This window comes from Polypterus senegalus, chromosome 11, assembly GCF_016835505.1.
Source record: "Polypterus senegalus isolate Bchr_013 chromosome 11, ASM1683550v1, whole genome shotgun sequence".
Lineage (NCBI taxonomy): Eukaryota > Metazoa > Chordata > Cladistia > Polypteriformes > Polypteridae > Polypterus > Polypterus senegalus.
Genome location: NC_053164.1, coordinates 101,646,013 through 101,666,673, shown reverse-complemented (window position 1 = coordinate 101,666,673; position 20,661 = coordinate 101,646,013). Strand labels below are relative to the sequence as shown.

Sequence of the window (20,661 nt, the reverse complement as noted above, 5' to 3'; positions counted from 1 at the left end):
ACCCTGTTGGGTGCCTGCCATTCAGAGCCAGATTAAAGCTAACTACTGCCCTAAGCACAGCCCAACAATGGTGCCCCCTCAGCCCTAGGTGACAAGACATTAAGAATCAATAAGTATCGAAGGTGAAGTAAGAGATTAAAATTCAGTTTTCTATCTACTGGCTTATATATATATACTATATTAAATATACGCTTTTTAACATTTTAATTTATTATAAGCTATATAATCAAATTGTTTACTTATAATTAGAGCAACAGGAAAATGCCATTTTGAACACTTTATGTATTTTTAAATAAAATAGACAAACAATGCAAATACAAAAATATATAGAGAACTATTTTCAATCACCCTCCCAAAGATTATAAATTAAAATAAGATTTGATGTTCCCAAGAGCATCATTTTCAATTTTGAAAACCCTGTTTCTGCAGAAGTCAATGCTGTCGGGCAATTAAAAAAAAAAAAACAAAAAAAAAACATATTCTATTGGAGAAAACAAAACATCTTCCATTACACTGCTTTCTAAACCTGACCATATATATCATTTCAACATCCATGGATCAAAAGATCCAAAATAATGGCTATTACTACCTACTTATCATTTTAACTATCCTGTCAAACGTTCTTTTTTAATACTTTTTGAATGCAAAGTCTTTGATCAAAATCTCAAAAGAAATCTGGCATAATTTAGCAGAGAAAAGGCATCCAGCCTACCTTGTCCCATTTAATGTAATATCTGATGACACCTTCAAACCACACTTTTAAACTTTAGTCACTTACTATGACAAAGACATTTTTTTAACAATGCAGATTAGAATCAAACATGGCAGATAAGGACAAAAAAAAGTTGACTAAAGTCAAGTGAAAGAGTTAAGGGCACAGTAGTTAGGGGAAAACTGTATTGGTGCCTTTCTTGCCTTGGTGCCCTACACATATGCTTATTTTGCTTAATCCAAGGCTACTGCTATTGTCAAAAATGTATTTTATCACATATAATTTTTTTTTATTTAATGCTTGGTGTTATGTATAGGATCTGAATAGTTATAGAGGAATCATACTTACATTTTATGAATCTGCCTCTTCCATTAGTGACCAATAGGAATCCCAGAAACCAGAAAGAAGTTAGCCACATCACAAGGCACACACAATGTCTCTAACACTAAGCCTATGTGATGTCACCAGTTAGCCTAACATGCACATCCACAACATGTGCTTGGAAAATCAAATGGGCATGGACAGAGTGTTCAATGTCCAAACGGTCAGGGCTAGAAATTGCCTGCATGTCTTTGAAACCGTTAAGGCAGTAGTGTTAATCACTGTGCCATCAAAGTGCCAGAATATAAAGGCATATATAAAATTTTCACACCAGAGTAACATTCACAATTACTCATTTATTTTAATATAATGAAGCCTTGTTTTATTATTGAGAATAGTCAGTCAGTCATTACCCAACGCGCTATATCCTAACACAGGGTCACGGGGGGCCGCTGGAGTCAATCCCAGCCAACACAGGGCACAAGGTAGGAACAAATTCTGGGCAGGGTGTCAGCCAACCGCAGGACACACACACACAGACACACACCAAGCACACACTAGGGACAATTTTAGGATCGCCAATCCACCTTTGGACTGTGGGATGAAAGCCACGCACACACGGGGAGAACATGAAAACTCCACGCAGGGAGGACCTGGGAAGCGAACCCTGGTCTCCTAAATGCGAGGCAGCAGCGCTACCCACTGCGCCACCATGCTGCTGTTATTGAGAATACATTTCCTTAATTCCAAAGGGTGATTATTTTTTTCCATCAGCAACAATTTCTTGTAAAAGAGTTAAGAAAATAAACTTCTTCCTCAAAAGTGACAATAGCCTGCTTACCGTATGGCTTTGCATAATTACCAGAACAAAATCAGGCTGGTGTACAGTTCTGAGCCATGTGGTCAACTCATCTCCTTTATGTGGGAATTCTACAAATTATTCCTCATGCTACCTCAGACAGTCAAGGCTTCAGACTGTTTGTGTTTCAGTCTGGGTCATGGCAGATGTGTCCTGCAGAAGGCTGTGGGTTGTGTACAGGATGCAGCTATTTTAGTTGGTGAACAAAACAGCATTTATATTGTTTAGTCAAGAGGCCTCTTAAACCTTCTAACCTTCTTTGGTTTATTCCAAAATGAACTAGAAATTTGTAAGGGAGTTTAACCAAGGGATATGCATTTTAAGTTGAAGTTGAAACTTGCACGTTAGTAAATGTAAAATGTAAAGGTTTGTAGCAGTCGTACTAATAGTACTGTCATGTGCACATAGGTATTTATTGTTAATAAATGTAAAAATTATTTATATGAAAATAAATATCAAATTAAAATTATTTTTGCTTGTTACTTTTTAACTGTACACAAAGAAAAGAAAATGACAATAAAGAAACGTGAACTTATACAGTGTATAAGATGAAATTCCAATTATTCACTAAATATTCCCCAAAGCACTTGTCAGTAATGGGATATACTGTGCAAAAGTAAGGGCGGCACGGTGGCGCAGTGGTAGCGCTGCTGCCTCGCAGTTAGGAGACTCGGGTTCGCTTCCCGGGTCCTCCCTGCGTGGAGTTTGCATGTTCTCCCGTGTCTGCGTGGGTTTCCTCCGGGCGCTCCGGTTTCCTCCCACAATCCAAAGACATGCAGGTTAGGTGGATTGGCGATTCTAAATTGGCCCTAGTGTGTGCTTGGTGTGTGGGTGTGTCCTGCAGTGGGTTGGCACCCTGCCCAGGATTGGTTCCTGCCTTGTGCCCTGTGTTGGCTGGGATTGGCTCCAGCAGACCCCCGTGACCCTGTATTCGGATTCAGCGGGTTAGAAAATGGATGGATGGATGGATGTGCAAAAGTAATGTGTTTATTTTAAATGCCCATGAAAACAAGGATTTCCCACTCGTCTACTGCCAACCACTGACCAAAAGTGACAATCCACAAAATGTACTCCCTCTTAGTTCATGGCTGTTCTTCTGTTGTGAATGTTATGTACAGCCAGGGGATTTTCCCTGGCTTATATATTTTGTCTTTTTTGAATTATTATTTTCCATGTTTTTATGTAATATCTGTTTGTTTAGTCTTTGATATTACTATGTCTTTAAATGTTCTGACATTCCTTGTACTTTGTGAGTGGAGCCCCAAGAGGCTGTGCATCCCTGATACAACAGCTGCTAGGACCTCCTTCAACCTTTATATTGAGGTCATTCATTGAGTTTGTTGGAGGTATTATTCTGAGTATTGTTTCCCTTCAATACTTCTATTTTTATGATATTTGATTCTGTTCCTGGATTAATGATTTTTGAATTTTGTGTTCGGATTTATTCACCTTTGATTACATTTTTAGGCAAACATTTCTTCTCTCTTGAGGTACATTTTTTCATATTTCATGAATATTTATGATATTGTGAACTTTTAAAGCCAGCTTCCCATTCTTGGGTCTGCCTATGGAATCACTGAGGAAATAAGACCTACTGTCAAAATATGAAAAAAAAGCCATAATCCCAAAGTCAAAATCTAAATCCAAAAGACAAATATACAATCCAGCAATCCAGGCAAACTTGAAGGGAGCGGAAAAACACACTACAAGGGTAATTCATGTGTCAAACCTGGAAATCCTTAGAGATTTTAACATAACACTGCACAAAGAGTCAGCTTGACACCAGAGAAACAAATAATTCGTGAAGAAATAAATAAAAATAAAGACAAGCAATGTACTGTCTTTCTGTGTATAAATTGCATTACACCTACACTGAGGATAAACAGTTAGATTGCTTAACGTAGGGAACATCTCTTTACAATAGACAGTCTAAATCAGGGGTACCCAATGCGTTGACTGCAATCGACCGGTAGATCGCAAAGGTAGTGCAGATAGATTGCGTTGCGTTCAAAAATTTTTTTTTTTTTTAATTTATTTATTAATTTTATTACAATCAATACATAGCAATCAAGTTTTTACAAAAAAAAAAAAGAATTATGCTAAGAACAGATCGATCCCCACCCTTGAGAGAGAGAGCAAGCCAAACTGTGTAAAATTTAAGGCTTTTAAAAATACCTAAATCAACAAATTCTCTGTGCTTTATAAAATCATTTCAAAATATTACTGATTAGATCCTGCCATGTTTTGAAAAAAGTCTGCACAGATCCTCTAACTGAGTATTTGATTTTTTCCAATTTTAAATAATATAACACATCAGTTTCCCACTGACTTAAAAGAGGAGAGTTTGGGTTCTTCCAGTTTATCAGAATAAGTCTGCGTGCCAACAGTGTAGTGAATGCAAATTTTTTTTTTAACGTTAGTCTGTCATATATCCTGCCTATGGCATTTGCCACTTGATTGACATACAGGGCAGCCAGTCTAAGATCTCTTCTCTTCTAACACACTGGTCATCCCACACGCACGATCAAACGTGCAAGCTATTGCAAAACTCCGACTATGATCTAGTTAGCCTTCCAATTTATATTGACTAAAGATTTTTTTAAAAATTGTTGGGTATGGGCTTTATGTGTAATTAGAAGAGGATTTTTTTCTCTCACAATGTCACAATCGAAGTGCGTTTGTCTGATCTGTCAATCTATCATTGCTATTCCAAAGAAGGAAAATGTGGAAAGGTACTTTTCAGAAAAACTGCAAAACTGACTTCCTTCCAAAAAGCGATCTGAGAAAGAGAAAGGACAGGGAACTAAAATCACAGTTAATCAGATAGCCGTCATTTTTGACTCGGCTGAATTCAAAAGCTCCTTGACTGCATTATTCCGCTCTACTTATTTATGCGACTCAGCCTTTTCCCACATGACAATTATTAAATCCAAATACTGTAGTGACCATAAATGTATTGAATTCTTATTGTGCCATAAAGGTTATTCAGTTATGCAAGATACAACAACATATATTTTATGTATAAAGTATACTCAAATATATATATATATATATATATATATATATATATAGCATTTTTAATGTAGGTAGATCATTTCGACCTGGTTATTCTGAAAGTAGCTCGCAAGCCGAAAAAGTGTGGGCACCCCTGGTCTAAACTGTTATCTTTTTATCTTTTTTATTTTTTGACAAATTTCAGATATCAATATTTTTTTTCTTTTCAATGAAATATGGTTGAAAGCCGGTGGAGGAATTTACAAAATGAGACAAAACAATAAGTGGCTGGAGCAGGCCAAGGGGATGCCCACGTAACACCAGGCTGGGGCAGATAGTCATTTCCGGAGAGCGGAACTAGACCTCGTGTCTGCTTAGGGGGTTGCCAACTAGGATTCCAAGCTGTTTTATCGTGAGGTGAGTGTGCCAACGGCAGTACCAGTGCATGCTCCACAACCTGACCAGACCTGACAAAACAATCAGAACTATCCCTATCATTCCACAGCCCTTAATTGGCATCTAACAAAATAGAAAAAGTCTTGTCGGAGACAAATCTCACTATAAAAATTGCTAATCATACAAAATTAGGCGGTAATCCTAATTTCATAATTTCAATGAACTCTAAATTATACCAGTGTAGTCAGATACAGTATATTCCTTAGTTGAGCACTGTGCCTTCACATTTGAATGGCCATAAATGGGCAGCAGTTTACACTCTATATTACTCTGGTTTCAAAGGCATACACATTCATTTTGCGTACAACCATACTTGTGTTGGGTGTTTCTCAAGACATAGTAAACTGAGCTGCACAGATCTATACAGAGCCATTATGATTGGTCTAGAAAACGAAAACCTATTATCTCCTTTATTACACCTTTGAACATACAACAAGCACTAAAAGAGTACAGCTATGACATGCAGTACAACCAAGCTACCATAATTATAACCTCTAGGCACCAGAAGATGTCCCTGCGTACCAGGCTGATAATAGTAATAATAATAATAATAATACATTTTATTTATATAGCACCATTCCCATACTCAAAGAAAAATGATGGTTGAAAGACACACTTAGCAGGGAAAAGCAGCAGCTGGGGCAAAGCAACATCTTTTTTAAATTTCAAGTGGTAATGAAATTCCCCCAAAACCATACACGTATTATTTTGAGCCCAGCCACTTTATTTCAGTTGTGACAGAGGATGGGAATAAGGTTCAGCAAAGTCCAGAGAGAAAGAGATGAAAAGGACTGGCAGTAGTATTTCATGTGGGCTATTCTCAACATGCCAATACAGGAAAACAGGCACACCTAAGGCATGACATTCCATAGGTGTGGACAGATAGTCCTTGAAGAGCAAGAAGGAGGTGCACAAATTATATAGAGAGAGAGAAAGTGTAGAGCTTGGATAAATCACACCATATCCTTCAGGGATGCCAAACAATCCCGCAACTTACATGAATGCTTGAGAAAGAAGCCTTCAAGTGTTAGCAGGAAGATATAACATCTCCTGGATAACACATAGCAGCACATTGTCCTTGGAAATAGCTCAGAGGTTGTCTTAGAATAATGGCTCTTTATGGCAGCAATGATCTTAGAGCCCTCTAAGGAGCATTGTGACCGGACAACTGCTACACTATATTGAATCCTCAGCAGTAATTCAGGGTCTTGCTGTAAATTACCCTAGGAGAAGATTCAAACACCATTCATTCATCCATTTTCCACTGCTTATCCAAAGCTGGGTCACAGGGTCAACAGTCTTAGTGAAGCCCATATGTCCTTTTCTCCAGCAACACTTGTCAACTCATACAGTGGGATCCCAAGGCACTCCTAGGCCATGTGGGAGATATAATCCTCCAAGTGAGCACTGGTTCATCACCATTTTTCTCTTTCCAGCTGGTTGTGCCTATAAAACCTCCATAGGGATGAAATCCTTCTCAAAGGCCCAAACCACCTCATTTGGTCCTTCCTGATGCAGAGGGTCAGCGGCTCTACTCCAAGCCTTTCCCAGATGCCTGCACTTCTCACCCTGTCTCTAAGGGACAGCTGGGCCACCCTGCAGAGAAAGTTCCTTTCAGCCACATGCACAACAGGTGAGGGTAGGGACGTAGATCGATTGGCAAATCAAGAGCTTCACCTTCTGATTTAGCTCCTTCCTCACCACTACAGATCAGTATAGTGACCGCATAACTGCACTCACTGCCCCAATCCATCTATCGATCTCAGCATCCCTATTCCTCTCACTTGTAAAAAAGACCCCAAGGTACTTAAATTCCTCCACCTGAGGCAGTAACTCACCTCCCACTTGGAGAGAATAGTCCACCTTTTTCCTACTAAAGGCCATGGCCTGAGATTTGGATGTGATGATCCTCATCCCTGCCACTTCACACTTGGTTGCAAACCATGCCAACGTATGCTGGAGTTCACATCTGGATGAAGCCAACAGAACTACATTATGTGAAAAATGCACTGAGCTGATTCTAAAGACACTGAACAGGACCCCCTCCCCTCCCCTGCTACGCCTTGATATCCTGTCCAGAAAAATCACAAACAGGATTGGAAACAAAGCACAGCCCTCACGGAGTCCCACCTGATAGATGGAGCAGACCCTCTTGTCCCCCTTCTTAAAAATGGGGACCACCACCCTGGTCTGCCACTCCAAAGGCACAGCTCCCAATGACCATACCACATTAAAAAGGCATGTCAGCCATGACAGCCCAACAATGTCCAGAGCCTTCAGCAATTTCTGGATGGATCTCATCCACCCCTGGGGCTTTGACACTGTGGAGTTGTTTAACTACCTCAGTGACCTCCCTCAGGGAAATGGGCACTGATCTCCCATCAGCTTCTGGCTCTGTTTCCACTATAGAAAGCTTGTCCATCAGGTTCAAAAGCTTTACAAACCATACTGATTAAGTCTTATTAGAGTGTGAATCTGGGAGAAATGTTGGGTAAGGCCTACCTCACTGGTTGGAGGAAGAGGCACTAGGGCATACGTGAAAATGAGAAATGCAAAATGAAGTGACTGAGTGTGGTAATGTGACAAACAAATAGATTAACTACCATGTCTGACAGACAGAGACCAATACATAAGATAACTACAGTATATATTGTAAATATATGTAAGACATAATTCAGTTGGCTTCCAGCAGGAAGAAATCATTTCTAAGATTACGTGACACAGTAACTATTGCTGTCTCACAGGTTATAAGGACCTCGTTTTTAAAACTAACGGAGCCACCATCCATGTTCTACTTTTGTTTGTGTGGTCCTGCTCTGGGTTCACTGGTTGTTTCCTCCCTCATCCTAAAGACCAGCATGGTTGATTGAAACTTTATGTCCCTGCAGCAGAGATAATTGGTTGAATTGTAGTATTATTTTTGTTGAATATTACAATATTATACCCATAACACTTTACTTGGGTTTGGTTCACTTGTTATTTATGCTTTCACTAATCTTTTTTAAAAAAGTGTATTGTGTACAAATTAAATTTAAAACATTTAAAGTTCTGTGGTAGTTTTTCAATAGTCCTAGAGTAATATGTGGTTTTTACTATCTCCCATTCCGTTTGCTGCATTTTAAAGATATAAAACCATCATGGTATATGAGACTAGGTAACAATTGACTACATAAGCTTTAAGATATAATTAAAAGAGGCTAATTTAAATCCGAAGCGAAGAAAGTACCAGAGATAAAAGCGAAATTACTAAAATAGATGAAGAACATGCCAGACTACCAAGCGAGACTCTACATAGGAGGAGACAGGCTCTACATTCAGAATTAAACCTCTTGACAACTAAAGAAACTGAACAACTAATTTACAAATCCAGACATCATTACTATGAACATGGAGAGAAAGCTAAAAAGCTTTTAGCACAACAAATTCACAAGCAAGATATGCATAGCGCAATCTCGGTAATCACTAACACGAACGGAGATAAAATCATCGAACACAAAAATATAATGCACACTTTCAGAGACTACTATAAATCCCTATATACTACTGAGTTTAAAGAAGACAATATACAATCTAATGCATTTCTGGATATATTACAGATACCACAAATTGACGCTTTTAGTGTGGAGGAACTCGATAAACCTCTGGCATTATCAGAATTACTAGATGCTATAAAGTCACTCCAAGGTGGAAAAGCAGCAGGCCCTGACGGCTACCCTGCAGAGTTTTACAAGAAATTCTCCGCTCAGCTAGCTCCCCTCCTATTAGCAACATTTACAGAAGCCAGAGATAACCAATTTCTTCCACAAACCTTTCGCCAAGCACTAATCACTGTCTTTCCAAAACAAAATAAGGACTTATTACAATGTGCATCATACAGACCAATTTCACTTCTGAATAATGACGTTAAAATACTCTCTAAAATCATAGCTAGAAGGATGGAGAAAGTGCTCCCCTCGGTAATATCACAAGACCAAACTGGATTTATTAGGGGCCGACACTTATCTTCAAATCTTCAACGCCTGTTTAATGTAATATACTCACCAACTAAATCAAACACCCCAGAAATATTATTATCATTGGATGCAGAAAAAGCATTCGACATGATTGAATGGAAATACCTTTTTACTACATTGGAGAAGTTTGGGTTTGGCCCGAACATTTGTGCATGGATTAAATTACTGTATACTAACCCAGAAGCTTCAGTTTGCATCAATAACATTTGCTCAGACTACTTTAAACTAGAGCGTGGCACTAGACAAGGATGCCCTTGTCACCGCTGCTGTTTGCGATTGCCATTGAACCACTGGCAATACATTGTTGAAATACTGATCAGATAAAGGGGATTAGCAGAGAAGGACTGGAACAGAAAATCTCATTATATGCAGATGATATGGTACTGTATATTTCGGACCCAGAAAATTCTGTGCCTGCAGTCTTAGCAGCACTCACAGAATTTCAAAAGATCTCTGGTCTCTGAATTAATCTGAATAAAAGTGTACTCTTTCCAGTGAATTCTCAAGCATATAATATTAGATTAGACACCCTACCTTTTATCATTGCAGAACAGTTTAAATACCTCGGGGTAAACATCACAAGTAAACATAAAGCTCTTTATCAACAAAATTTCGTCGTCTGCATGGAAAAAATTAAACAAGACTTGCATAGATGGTCAACCCTTCATCTCACACTAGCTGGAAGAATTAACACTGTTAAGATGAATATTCTTCCTAAACTCCTTTTTTTATTTCAAAACATCCCAATATACATTAATAAATCATTCTTTAAGCAATTAGATTCAACAATAACCTAATTTATTTGGAATTCAAAACATCCATGCATCAAAAGAGCGACCCTACAAAGACAAAAGGCAGAAGGCGGCATGGCTATACCTAACTTCCAGTTTTATTACTATTTATTATTATTGCTCTCTCAGGGGTGGGGATCGATCTGTTCTTAACATAATTCTTCTTTTTGTAAAAACTTGATTGCTGTGTATGGAATGTAATAAAATCCAAACACGGCGGCATGGCTCTACCTAACTTCCAGTTTTATTACTGGGCGGCAAATACACAGGCGATAAGAACCTGGACACAAATAGAAGAACATACACAGGCTTGGACCGCAATAGAAGTAAAATCATGCAGTACTTCTTTGTATTCCTTGCTCTGCGCCCCAATAACACACGTTATCGGCAATACACTAATAACCCAATTGTGCTCCACTCACTTAGAATCTGGAACCAATGTAGAAAGCATTTTAAGACGGAGAAGCTTCTATCTGTGGCACCTCTGCAAGAGAACCACCTCTTTCACAAACACATGCAGTTTTTAATATCTGGAAAAAAATTGGAATTAACTTGCTTTGAGATCTTTATATAGACTTTGCATCTTTGCATCCTATGAACAATTACATTCCAAATTTAACATTCCAGCTACACATTTCTTTCACTATCTTCAAATCAGGAACTTTGTTAAACAGAACCTTCCAGATTTTCCTCATCTTGCACCCTCATCCACGCTGGAAAAAATATTGCTCAATCTCAAGCAATTAGACTCCATCTCTACAATATATAAAATCATTTTACAATCCCTTCCTTTCAAAGATCCAAGAGGACACTGGGAAAAAGATCTCTCAATTAATATATCAGAAAAGGAGTGGAAAATAGCAATGCAGAGAATTCACTCGAGCTCCATATTCGCAAAGCATACAATTATACAACTCAAAATTATATATCAAACACATCTGTCTCGACTAAAACTCTTCAAAATGTTTCCAGGGCATGATCCAACCTGTGAACGTTGCAACCAAGCCCCAGCCTCACTGGGTCACATGTTCTGGGCCTGCACAAAATTAACATTATTCTGGACAAAAATTTTTAATTACCTCTCAGACAGCCTTGGACTCACAATCCCTCCTAACCCATTAACAGCTGTGTTTGGGGTTCTTCCAGAGGGGCTTAAAGTGGAGAAGGACAAACAAATTGTGACGGCATTCACTACACTCTTGGCACACAGACTCATTCTGATAAACTGGAAGAACCCAAACTCTCCTCTTTTAAGTCAGTGGGAAACCGATGTGTTATATTATTTGAAATTGGAAAAAATCAAATACTCAGTTAGAGGATCCGTACAGACTTTTTTCAAAACATGGCAGGATCTAATCAGTAATATTTTAAAATAAGTTTATAACGCACAGAGAATTTATTAATTTAGGTATGTTTACAAGCCTTAAATTTTACGCAGTTTGGCTTGCTCTCTCTCTCAGGGGTGGGGATCGATCTGTTCTTAACATAATTCTTCTTTTTGTAAAAACTTGATTGCTGTGTATGGATTGTAATAAAATTAATAAATAAAAAAAAAAAGAGGCTAATTTAACTTCTTTAATGCATATACAAGAGTCAGGATGCATGGTGATGCAATAGCTAAAGCTGTCTTACAGGTTCTAATTTTACAGCAAAATGGCAGCGTGTGCAGACACTGTGTCTGTTCTAGGTCTGAAGAATTTGGTGCAAATTGTGTTTATTGCGTTGTGTATATTATGTAGAAAACCCACCGTCACAATCCAATGCTTTAAATCAGTGATCGCTGCTCAGTGTACAACATTATACTGGTGTTAAGGGAGCAGTTGACCAGCCTTGGCATTCTGCAAAAATCAGGATGCAAAAATACGGCTTCATACGATTCAGCGTTTAAAAGAATGATCTGCCACTGCTGTAAATGATGTGAATAGGAACAAAAGCAAGGTTAAATGAATTGGTCTCCACATGAGGATAGAACAAAAATCAGATCAGATTGGTGCTCTCTTCTATTCTGCTTTCAAATGTTCACTCAGTGGGCAACAAGCTGGATGACCTCAGACCTCTATGGATAAACCAGCAAGAGATGAGGGACTGTTCCATTTTTATCTTTACTGAAATGTTATTGCATAATAACATCCCTGACACAGCCATTAAGCTGGATGGACTGACTAATTTCCAAATAGACAGAGTTTCTTCTGTAATTGGTAAATTGCACAGATGAGGTCTGTGTGTTCATGTGAGCAATGAATGGTTCAGAAACGCTGTAGAATGTCTAACAGTAAAGTGCCTTCTTTTTACTTGCCATGAAAGTTATTTTTATTCTAGCTATTTACATCCCTCTGAGAGTTAATTCTAAGGAAGTGCTGAGTGTATTTTACAGAACTGTTACAGGGCTGCAAACTGTGCATCCCAGTGGTTTTATTATTGTTTCTGGAGATTTTAATCATTGGAACTTGAAGACAGTTCCCTCCAACCTCTATCAACAAGTGAACTTTCCAAACAAGGGAGAGATAAAACTTGAACTTGTATTTACAAACTCTCATGATGCTTACAAAGTTGAAACCCATCCACATCTTGCTTGTTCTGATCATGTTTCTGCTGTGCTAATGCCTGCATACAGAACACTGCTTAAATGGCCCAAACCAATTCTCAAACAACTCAGGATGTGGCCAGAGGAAGCGGTGTCAGCCCTGCAGGACTATTTTGATTACATGTTCTGGACCATGTTTAAAGCAGCTGTCAGCTATGGCCATCCATTCAACTTTGAGAAGGATACATTATCATTCACTAATCAAAAACCTTTAGAATGTGTGCAAATCAGCAGCTGTGGGTGACAGTGGAAGTATATGCACTGTTAGAAGCCCCTGATGTGGACTTTAGATTAGGTGTCAAGGTAGCTTTCGGGGCATCAAAGCAGCTAAGCAATATTATGGGAAGAAAATCCACCGTCACGTTCACCAGAGGTACACGACACATGTGGCAGGGAATTCAAGCCATCACAGAGTATAAGATCAATCCACTGGTCTGCAATGGTAATGTCTCTCTTCCAGATTTTCTAAATAACTTGTATGCATGGGTTGATGCCCTGAACAACATACCTGCAAGGAAGTCCATCCCTCCTCAGGACGAACATGTACTGTGCTTGTGCACTGCTGATGTGAGAACTTTGTTGAAGGTAAACTCATGCAAAGCTGCGGCACCAGACTACATACCTGGCTGAGTGTTCAGAAAATGTGAAAACCAGCTGACAGATATCTTTAACATTTCCCTGAGGCAGGCAGTCATCACCAAGAGCTTCAAAACTACCACCATCATACCCATGCTGAAGAAGTCCTTTGTCTCTTGTGTTAATGATTATTGCTCTATAGCATTCACACCTGTCATCATGAAGTGCTTTGAGAGGCTAGTCTTGGACCTCTTGAAAGTTGGACTACCCACATCACCTGACCCCCTCCAGTTTGCCTATCACCCAAATGATTCCACTGAAGATGTCATATCATCAGCTCTTTATCTGGTTCTGTCCTATCTGGACAAAAGAGACGTTTATGCTAGAATACTTTTCATTGACTTCACTTCAGCTTTCAACACTCTTAATTCCTCAAAAACTCACAGGGAAGTTGGGTCTGTTAGGCTACAATACTTCCCTATGTAACTGGATACCGGACTTCCTGACAGAGAGATCCTAGAAAGTTCAAGTTGGAAACACAGTCTCCAGTACCACTTTACTTACCACTAGTGCCCCCCGAACATGGCATACCCAGCTCACTTCTGTTCATACTGCTGATTCACAATTGTATGGCTGGATACAGCTGTAACACCACGATTAAGTTTGCAGATGACTCAACAGTGGTGGGTCTCATCAGAAATAAAGATGAGTTAGCTTTCAGAATGGATATATGAAGATTGGCAGACTGGTGCAAGTGGAACAATCTGTCTCTTAATGTGGGCAAAACAAATGAGACGATTGTTAACTTCATGAAGGCCAAAGATGTTCCTACCTTACTACACATCAAGGTCTCTCGGTGGAATTGTTAAAGGGCACAGATTTCCTTGGTGTGCGCCCTGCAGCTGATCTTACTTGGTCAATTGACACTATCTCCATAGCCAAGAAGGCACAATAGCAGTAGGCAAGTCTACCTCCCCCATTCTCACCACATTATACAGTGGCATCATCAAGAGCATTTTGACCAGCTGCATAGTTCTGAAAAAGCAGATAAGATCATTGGGACCTCTCTGCCACCCCATTAAAGACATCCCTATATATAGCATTGTGAAGGACTGCTCCCAGCTCTCCTACAGTCTTTTTGTCCCACCTCCATCTGGCAGAAGGTACTGTAGCATCCAAACCAGTTCTTCCAGGTTCTGCAACAGGATGCCTGGACTCTGAACTCTGTGCTGCCCCCCATGTTCTCAAATCTGCTCCTAGAAGCTTATTTATTTGCAGTACATTTGATATACTTGTTACTGCGGTTGTTTTTGGCTATTAGTTGTTGTTACTATCTATTACAAAGGAGTACTATCTACTTACTTACCTGTTTTTATTATGTATCTACTTATTTATATATTTATAGTAAAGTATGGTTTTTTACCTGTCTTACACTGGCATATGTTGCATCGTGGTCCTGGGAAAAGTTATTTTGTATCACTGTATGCTGCAGTACTTTGCATGGATGGTATGACAATGAAGTCACATGACATGACATGACTTGACTAACAATATTTCATGGAATGACTAGGGCATCACCAGGGTCTTTGTTGTATCTTTTAGAATTTTGTTTCAGTGGCTGAACAAAACAACAGCTGCATCAAGACCAGGTAAATCATTTGAATCTGACTCACTTTTTTAGTGGTCTGCTTTGACTTTAGCCAAAATGAAATTCAAATCACTTTTAATTAAAAAAAAAAAATAATGTAAACTCTTCAAACAATGCATGCACAGTACTTTCACAGTCATGGGATCTATTAGATCCTATTCCAAATTCATTTTTATGTTCTCCTGGTGTTAGCACAAGTACTAACTTCCTCTCAAAGTGACCTCAAAGCAACACTGAATTTAGTCTTGTATCTAACCCAAGTAAATATTGCCTTATTTTTTTCCCACTGTTCAAAGCCAAATATTGTTATGTTTAGATTCCAAAATGGTAAGTAAATCTATACTGAAAATAAAGATATTCTTCTAAGTTCAGTACTATTGTTGCACAAGTATTTCTATGAATATTTGATTTATTCTTTTGCCTCTCGTTTAACAATGCCACGGCTACAGAGGACATAAAAACACATACAGTTTATCAATCTTACTGTTTTATTACCAAAAAAATATATATACGTACAAGAAAAAAATGGCACAACTGTGGAAAAGTATTTAAAACACTGAGAAACCAAATAAAAGAAAACCTAATTAATGCCAGTGGCATAAAAAAGATTGTTCTACAACTTTTTATACCCTATTATTTATCCAACACTGCCTCTCTGTGGCAGCAAAAATAACAAATCCATAATGTAAAGCAAACAAGAAAAAGGAATTTAAATGAATATTTTCAAAAAGCAGTATACTCCTTTAGCCTTGGGCATGTTCAATTTGACTAACTAGAAATCAACATTTGTAAGTTCAGCAGTTGCAAAAACAAAGATTTTAGCTAAAAATGTTGTAATAGTTCCATGGCGGAAGAGTTTCATCTCAACAGTGAGAGTAAAATCCTTAGGATGTAGAAGAGGCTTCTCCACAGCCACAAATCCATCACTGTTGACTTTATGCACACTGAAGATGGCATCATCATTGCCACCTGTGATGGTGAAATGAACATCCTCCACAGGAACTGTGTTAACGGGGCCCATGCGGAAGATATTGGTGGGAACAGGAATACTGATAGGGAAAGTCAGGTAATAGTGGGTTATTCTCAAGGGTAGGCCATGGCACTCCATATTCAGACCACAAGGCAAACGTTCACAACGACTGAAAGAAAAGTGAGAAGATAGACAAAAAAAAATAGACAGGACATCAGTAAAAGCATGCAAAGTAAGCATTAAAGCACAGCACTATAAAAAATAAGTTATGCATTCATTAATTGGTACATTGCGAACCAACACTTTTTCTTCCAAGGAGCTTTATATGCAGTTATACTTCAAATGCAAAATGCCACTGAAATACAAAAAGAGCAAAGCAACGCAAGTTCGTCTGTGTGTTGAATTCTGCAAAACTCTTGAATTTCCCAAGTCTTTTTATATATATTTGTGCTGTTCATTTATGCATCACTACCACAGCTGCAGAGAAAGAATGTAAAAAGACAACCACCACAATATTTAAAGAGAGCCAAAATAACTCTTCAAATACATTATCATAATTCATGTCTTAATAGTACAAATTACACCTGCATTGCCTCTTAACTATTGAGTGGTTCACTGATAGAGTACATGTTTAATATGTTGGAAAATGCAAGTTTACTGGACTTCCTTATTTAAAACACAGTCTACTTTAGTTAAAATTACCTTTTGATTAGTATTAAACTGTATGAATAGACATACAAGCGGAAACACAATTATAAATACAGAGACACCTTTCCTAGGATTTTGACCTTGGCATGCTGACAGGGATTGTATGTCCCTAAACCTTACAGATTTGATGCCAGAACAGACAGCAACCAAATTTGACTTTCAGGCTGTATGGAAAAAAGGACTGCATTTCCTGCAACACGGTTACTGAGACCCATTACAAAAGCCAAAGAAAACAGGTTATTTGTGACTACAGATATAAATCTGTCCATCCATTTACAACACCTCCTCAATCCTTTTGAAATTATTATGGAACTGGAGCATATGCAGGAAAAATAGGGGCTAAGCCAGAAGCAATCCTAGTTTGGGTGCTAGTCTATAGCAAGGAACAGTCATACACAACCACTCTCATTCAATCGTTCTGTGATTTTAGAGGAAAACTAGAGTATTTGAAAGAAATAAAACATAAAAACTAGTGATTTAAAATATAAGCACAATTATGCTTGTACCAGCTTGTATATAAATGCTCATTATAAAGTTATCATCAGTTTAAAAATAATACTTTCTGCAGCTCAACATATTATTTATTCAAACACCAAATTATTCTCCTTTTTATAACAAGATGGTGGTTTTGAGAACTGAATACTTCCAGATTAATTAAATACATGCTAATATTCTGGACAAAGGGACTGTATTGGAAAAAGAAAGTCAAAAACCAGGCAGCACAATATCATTTCCTAATATTTTTGTGTAGGATTTTTCCACAAATTGTTATTCCATACTCAGACCTGATTGAAAAGTAACCTACACATTTTACAACAGCTGATGTACAAAACACATGCGTCTTTTTTATATTTGATAATAAGTACACAGCAGATCCCATAACCTACTAAAATAATTACAGAACTATTACTATGTAAAAACAAAGTTTAGTGAAATAAGGCCATAATATATATAGTAGGCTGTTACCTCATACTGTATTCTTTTACCAATATATTGTTTTTGGTATTTGACAATTTATACAATAATTAAGGTACAAATTTTGTATAATAAACTAGAAGAAGTATTTATACATTTTTATGTCATGCTGTATAGGAAATACAACTTTACATGCATTATTAAAAATGTATATATGACTAATAGCATTAATCACCTTAATATATTCTATAAAGAAAGCATGCAATTTTTTAAAATAACAGAACAGGCAGGTTTACTTTATCACCATATAATTATTTTCTTGATTTAAACCACTGCTTGTGTAAAAAATATTGCCAGCAAAAATTAAACTTAAAATAAAAATAAAATTAGGTCTAATGGATTGCCATGCTTTTACATGCCTCTTTCTTTCTTTCTTTGTTTTTTTTTTATATAAAACAATACGTTCAAGATAACTTTTAACAAACATAATAGTGATCAGCAAGATCTTATTTCTGCATGATAGAAAGCATTGGCTTAGTAAGGCAAAATGTACCTTTGTTTATCCATTGTAAAATATAATGTTCGTGTTTATGAAACTTAGTCATTACTCACTCTCTTCCTGATTGACGGTAGTTTTTGGGACACTCAAACATCAAGCACTTAAAGGAACCCTGAATGTTGAAACATGTTTCCTCAGCAGTGCAGTTGTGAGTTCCAGTCACACATTCATCAATATCTATAGAATAAAAATACATTGAATTATTATATATATATATATATATATACACACACTAGCAAAATACCAGCGCAGCAGAAGTAGTGTGTTAAAGAAGTAATGAAAAAGAAAAGGAAACATTTTAAAAAATAACGTAACATGATTGACAATGTAATTGTTATTGTTTTGTCACTGTTATGAGTGTTGCTGTCATATATATATATATATATATATATATATATAGTATATATATATAGTAGAGGATGGCCGGTTTATCCTGGCCAATACCCCCAAGCAGCCAGGTGGAGCCCTCCTTGCAGCATGGAGGTCCCCAGATGACCAGCAGGGCATCACGGACAATGGAGTTTTTATGCACCGCCCTGCTAGATGCCATGGGGGCCACGAGAGGGCGCTGCAGGGAGGACCGAAGAGTTCTATGACCCGGAAGTTTGTCAAAGAAAGAGCGACGGGCTTCCGGGTTGAAAAAAAGTACTATTTACCCTGACCCGGAAGGAATAAGGACTTGTGGACTGTTGGATAGGAACACTTCTGGGTCAGGGAGTATAAAATGACTGTGGGAGCTCCCAGACAGCGAGCTGAGTTGGGAGGCAGGGTGGCTAAGCGTCTGGGAGTGGAGGATTGGTTTATTGGATTATTGTATTGTTCATTTCAGAATTGTGGAGAGGAGTGTGCTTTGTGCACTTTATTATTATAATAAATAATTATTTGGACTTTTATCTGGTGTCTGACATGTTGTCCGAGGGTACAAGGGTGCGAGAAAACCCTAATTCTGTCACTATATATATATATATATATATATACACACACACACAGACACACAAACGCACACATACATCCACATATATATATATATATACATATATACATATATATACACATATATATATATATATATACATACATACATATATATATACATATACATACATACATACATACACACACACACACATATATATATATATAGCAAAATACGGCGCTTCGCAGCGGAGAAGTACTGTGTTAAAGAAGTTATGAAAAAGAAAAGGAAACATTTTAAAAATAAAGTAACCTGATTGTCAATGTAATTGTATTGTGACTGTTATGAGTGTTGCTGTCATCAAGGATCTGATTATCATTGTTTCTTTCAATCAGGTTCGTATTTGGAGGACGTGTTGTGTACAAGTTACATTCCGTGTTTGTCAACCGTTGTAAAGATAACAGCTTTCATTATATATACATATATATGTGTGTGTGTATATATATATATATATATATATATATATATATATACACACACACATACACACATATATGTACATACATATATATATATATATATATATACACACACACAGGTTTTTTAATTTAAAAGGGTTTTAGTGGGCGACAGAATCAAGTAATAGACATGGACATGAATATTGTAAACTCAAGCTGTTTTAATTTCTGGAAAAAAAAAAAGCATTTAAACTGCATTTCAATTCAAAACAGAAACAAAAATATCATCCCTGGCTAAAACTGGGCAGACTTAAAAATAAAGTGGTATTTTAAGTACTTTAAGTACATTTTCAGAATGGTATTGTCTTTAAATAATAATAATAAAAATTTCTTCTTAAAAAAATAAGGCAGAAACATAAAAGGTAATTTCACCAGCTTCACCTTTAAACTCTGAGTAACCTTAGCCAAAATTATTTTGTACATTAGGCTAAAACAGTGTGATCATTGAGCATTTTGTAATTAGATGTAATTAGAAATACTAACGGTCACGGAAGTCCAATGATCCCCAGTAAGAGCCACAAAGTCCGCTTTCTGTAAGGCATCTAATTTTGCTTGCTTTTCAGTGTCATAAAGCTGTTGACTTTTACTTGAAATAGTCTTTCGGCACGTGCTCACTGCAACATGTTTTGCATTTAGATGGTACCGTAAGGTTGAAGTGCTTCGGTGGTATGCAAACTCCTTTTTGCACAGTTTGCACAAAACAACGCTTTTATCAAGGCTTCCGTCGGGTAGTCTTTTGAAATGAAATTTGCCTCTGATCAGTCTTAGCAACGCGCTTTCTTCCGACTATTGCATTTTTGTAGGTCTGATGTGTGCATCAATGTAATCGGTGTACCAGGAAATCATGCATTGACAAAAGTTACCCTTTGCTTGGAATGCAAAGTGTAATTAAATACGTTATTCTTTTCAAATTAATTAATGGCAATTAAAGCGTTAAATTTCCACCACTAATATATATATATATATATATATATATATATATATATATATATATATATATATATATATTGTGAACGCTGGCCCGCACAGACAGACGGACGACATGTTTTCACCCAACACACTTTATTTATACTATTTACAATGGTTGTGCTCACGCACCCCAGTGCCTCTTGCACCGATCT

The 20,661-nt window shown here is 37.4% G+C and overlaps 1 protein-coding gene across 2 annotated transcripts in view; it reads right to left on the bottom strand.

The window, feature by feature from the left end:
- Nucleotides 1–20,661, bottom strand: part of fbln1 (fibulin 1) — a 160,460-nt gene that overhangs the window by 28,751 nt on the left and 111,048 nt on the right. Inside the window, exons 14-15 of one of the 2 annotated variants that reach the window (XM_039769390.1) lie at nt 18,160–18,283; nt 15,425–16,093 (exon numbers count right to left, since the gene is read on the bottom strand). In XM_039769390.1, coding sequence (XP_039625324.1) covers nt 15,727–16,093; nt 18,160–18,283 — 491 coding nt within the window. In that variant the 3' untranslated portion in view covers nt 15,425–15,726. Of the gene's footprint in view, nt 1–15,424; nt 16,094–18,159; nt 18,284–20,661 lie in introns of those variants that run through there. The other variant, XM_039769389.1, reaches the window with a different exon arrangement.